Source organism: Elephantulus edwardii, unplaced genomic scaffold, assembly GCF_000299155.1.
Source record: "Elephantulus edwardii isolate Elephantulus edwardi_28Jun2011 unplaced genomic scaffold, EleEdw1.0 scaffold00219, whole genome shotgun sequence".
In the NCBI taxonomy this organism is placed as follows: Eukaryota; Metazoa; Chordata; class Mammalia; order Macroscelidea; family Macroscelididae; genus Elephantulus; species Elephantulus edwardii.
Genome location: NW_006399969.1, coordinates 4,481,641 through 4,485,858, shown reverse-complemented (window position 1 = coordinate 4,485,858; position 4,218 = coordinate 4,481,641). Strand labels below are relative to the sequence as shown.

The following is a 4,218-nucleotide window of genomic DNA, read 5'->3' as shown; positions in this document are numbered from 1 at the left end:
GCTCCTTGGAGGCAAGAATTCTGAGGCTCTGTCTAACATACTTTGGACATGTTGTGAGGAGAGACCAGTCCTTAGAGAGGGACATCATGCTTGGGAGGGTGGAGGGACAGTGCAGGAGAGGAAGGCCCTCTATGAGGTGGTTTGATTCAGTGACTGGGGTAATTAGTTTGGGAGTGTCAGAGACAGTGCGATTGGCACAGGACAGAGCGGAGTTTAGGGCTGTTGTACATAGGGTCGCTATGAGTTGTGGGCGACTCGACGGCACATAACAACAACAACAACAAACAACAGTAGGAGGAGTAAAGGAAGTGGAAAAGATGAGTCAGGGACCTGAAAAGGCAGTGTAATGATTGGTATAGTTCAATGGTGATTAATTCAATAAGAAAAGAAATGTTGAAAACATCTTGGAACCAAATTGACATATTTTACTGCTTATATAATGAGAAACTTTTAACAGCTCAACAGCACATAACAAGAACAACAGCTATGAGGATGTACACGTTGGGAGGACACTCAGTCATGAGTTCATCTCTTCCATCTTGATGAACTAAAGTATTGAGTTTATTCTGTTGTCCATCTCTTTCCTGCTGGTTAGAGAAGTGCAACAATTATATGCAAAATAAACAAACAAAAATTGAAAGGAACAATAGAAAACCCACACACTTTAGTGAATCTCACTGGAAATCACTTAGAGGATGGCATACTTTTTCTGGAAACTTCTAAAAACAGTAAGAGCCAACGATGGAGACTCAGGATGTTCTAGCCACAAGTGGAATCTGCACTCAACCCCAGGCTTTAAAGCAAACAGTTGGTTTCTAAAACTGAAGGAAGAAGAGCCACGTGTTGTGTGTTTTTTTGTTTGTTTCTTTGTTTGTTTGTTTATTTTATCTGAGTCACTTTGCTTGGATGGACTTTCAGTGGATGACTGCAGACAGAAGGAAGAGGAGGGGCTTCCCAACAAGTGGTCTCTGTGAAGGAGCTGGGCCAGGGTGAAAGCAACACAAGAACAAGCAGAAGCCCCAGGAGGAACTGAGCAGGAGCAGTGGTGTGTTCCCCTCCAGGCAGATGAGAAAGGAGTTCTTGTCTCACTTCCTTGCAGGCCTGAAGCACAGTGCGAACTCTAAGCTGGTATCATCGGATCCACAGTAATAATGAGCCTCATCCTCCCCCTGGAGCCCACTGATGGTCAGGGAGGCTGAATTCCCAGAATAAGAACCTGAGAATCTGTCTGGGATCCCCGAGGGTCGATTGTTATTACCATAGACAAGGGCTCTAGGGGCTTGGCCTGGAAGCTGTTGGTACCAGCCTGCATAGTAACTGCCAAGGTTGGTGCTGCTCCCAGTGCAGGAGATGGTGACCTGTTGGCCCAGGTTCCCAGACACTAAGGGCGGCTGAGTCAGCACAGACTGGGTCCAGGATCCTGCAAGAGAAGAGAGATGGTGATCTCAGAGTCCAGAGACAGGAGAAGAAAACAGATTGCTGTGTGTCTTCCCAGGATTTCTTCCCTGACCCCAGTCTAGTCACCTGTGCAGTGAGCAAGGAGGGAGATGAGGAGAAAGATCCAGGCCATGGTGGAGATTTCCCTGAGTCTTGTCTTCTGTTGACCTAACTGCTACTGCAGAGCTTCCTCATCTCCCCATCCTCTCTTCATACTCTGAGAGAAGGGAGGGTCCGTCTATGCAAATGAGTTTAATCTCAGTTTTCTGCTCTTGTGTCTGAGGACAGGGAGGAAGTGGGGCAGTGCTGGTGCTGTGTGGGATTGAGTGTGGAAGGTCATAGCTGAGACCTCAAGGCTGGGACTTGGTCCTGATTCCCAGCTGTGATCACCTACATACACCTCAGACGTTGACCATGAGCACCCCCTACAGCCCAGACTCTGATACAGCCATCATGTGATATGGAGACCAGAGCTCCTCAGAGAAAGTTTTTGCTTCCCCACTGATATACACCCACTGTCCCTTAGGTCGGGCTGCCCCTTTATATGGTCTCCCCAGGAACTCAGGACAATCTGTTTTCTCTACTGAGAGTCCTCAGAGCTGCATCTGTTCATGGATCCAGTGGATCTCCATGGAGTCACAACTGAAATGTTGCTTTTATGAGAACTTCTCCATAGATTCAATTAGTAAATAACAAATGCTGGAGAGGATGTGGTGAAATTGAACTCTCATACACTACTGGTAGGAATGTAAAATGATGCAACCAGCATGAAAAGCAGTTTAGCATGTCCTCAAAAATTTTAAAATAAAAATATTATTTGACTAACAATCGGTGTCTATCCTAATGAAATACAAGCTATAACATAAACGTATTATGCACAACTATGTTTAATCCATCCATATTAGAACGACACAGAGGAAATAACCTAAGTGTCCACCAGTGGATGAATCTCTAAAAAACTAGGTAATTTCACTCAAGAGAGTAATAAGTAACATTGAGAAACAGTGAAAAATGGAACAACATGAATGAAATTACTATGCTGTATAAAATAAGGCAATCATGGAAGGAAAATATGACATAAGATTACTATTAAAAATGTAAATAAAGGTTTACAAACACACAGAATCATTCTCAGACTCCTCAACAGCCTCCTTTATGCAGACGACACAACCTTGTTCACTGAAACTGAGGATCTGAGGAGGCTATTGCAGAAGAGCAAGGACTGCAGCCTTTAATATGGATCACATATCAATGTTAGAAAAAAAATGTAAATAAAGATGATAGATGGAGACAGAGGCCTTTGAATTTGTGGTATTGGAGAAGAGTACCGAAGGTCTCTTGGATTGTCCAAAGAACAAACATGTCTTCCAGGAGGAGGTATAACCAAGGACCTTTTAGAGGTAATGATGGTAAAGGTCTACTTTAGATCAGGCCTGCTTTAAACTGACATCACTGTTCTTTAGCAGATCTTCCCAATTCTGCAGGTCTTTTGATTTCTCAACTGTTGCTGTCATGTGTGTTGATTGTTGCCAACTTCAACATTTTCTCCAAATACCATGATGTTGCATGTGATCTAGTAGCGAGATTTTTTTATTTCCTTGATCTTAACAGACTGCACTGCAATCCTGAAGGCACACAGTTCAAGGCCACCGACTGTTCCATGGGAGAAGGATGGACAGTCTCCTCTCATGTGATTAACTGACTCTGAAAAGCCGCCAGAGGGTCAGCTTGGGTAAGTTCTGGCTTGATGGTACTTAACAACAATATATACATAAGACAGGGAGGGGATGTATTGACTTAAACCCCAAAATGGAATATATATATATATATATATATATATATGAATTAATTGTTCAACATTAGCAGGGTTCCAGAGGATGATATCAGAGAAAGAAAGAATATAAATAGATTAATAAATATTTTATAAACACACATTTCTATATTTACCATAATGCTTTTTTTCTGATTTTCACTGGTGTTAACGTATTTTTGATATATTAGGGGGAAATGTGGTAACAGAAATACACTCCTTGAAACTGGTCTTGAATATAAGATTTAAGCCAAACCAGAGAGAGCAGATATTCTGGCCAAAGAAGCACAGAGAAGGTCTATCATCAGGGGTAGCATGTTTGTGTCTCACTTCTCCATCGACCAGTAGCACTGTGTAAGCATCAATACTGTAGTCCCAGGATAAGCAACAATAATCATCCTGATCCTCAGGCAGGAACCCCAGAGATGTTCAGGGAGAATTTGCTGATTTGGAACCTGAAAATCAGGCCAGAATCCCAGGCAGCCTCTTATTAGTAAATAGATTAAGGTATTGGGGACACTGCTGGAGAGCTACTGGAACAATTATGGAAATCCACATTCGGCATTACTGCTGTTTCCAGTGCAGGATATGATGACTGTCTATCACACAGACACAGGTATTGCAGCCACCAGCTGAGTCAGAAGAGACTGAACCAAAGACCCTGAAGTCAGGAGAGACATGGGGTAAGAGAGGCAGGTTTAGAGTCACATGGCTTCCTTGTTTTTCCATCCCCATATCTGGTCTGCACTCACTTGTGCAATGAATGAAGAGGGTGAGAAGAGGAGCCCAGGCCATAGTGGAAACTCACAAGACTCTGCGTCCTGTGACCCTCAGCTGGTTCTAGGCTCCAGAAAGCCCTCTATCCCCTCCAGCAGCCAAAGGAGGGAGGACCACTTGTGCAAAACAATGACCTCCCCTGAGATGGACAAACCTCACCATAGAAACCTTATAGAGTTTGACAAGCACTGTGG

General features: G+C 43.5%; 1 gene segment (V, D, J or C); it reads right to left on the bottom strand.

Annotated features, from left to right (window-relative positions):
- Positions 1–1,085: 1,085 nt before the first annotated feature.
- On the bottom strand, positions 1,086–4,042 carry LOC102844829. The segment is given in 2 exon segments: positions 1,086–1,420; positions 4,000–4,042. Coding segments are annotated over 2 exon segments (378 nt in total).
- Positions 4,043–4,218: the final 176 nt, after the last annotated feature.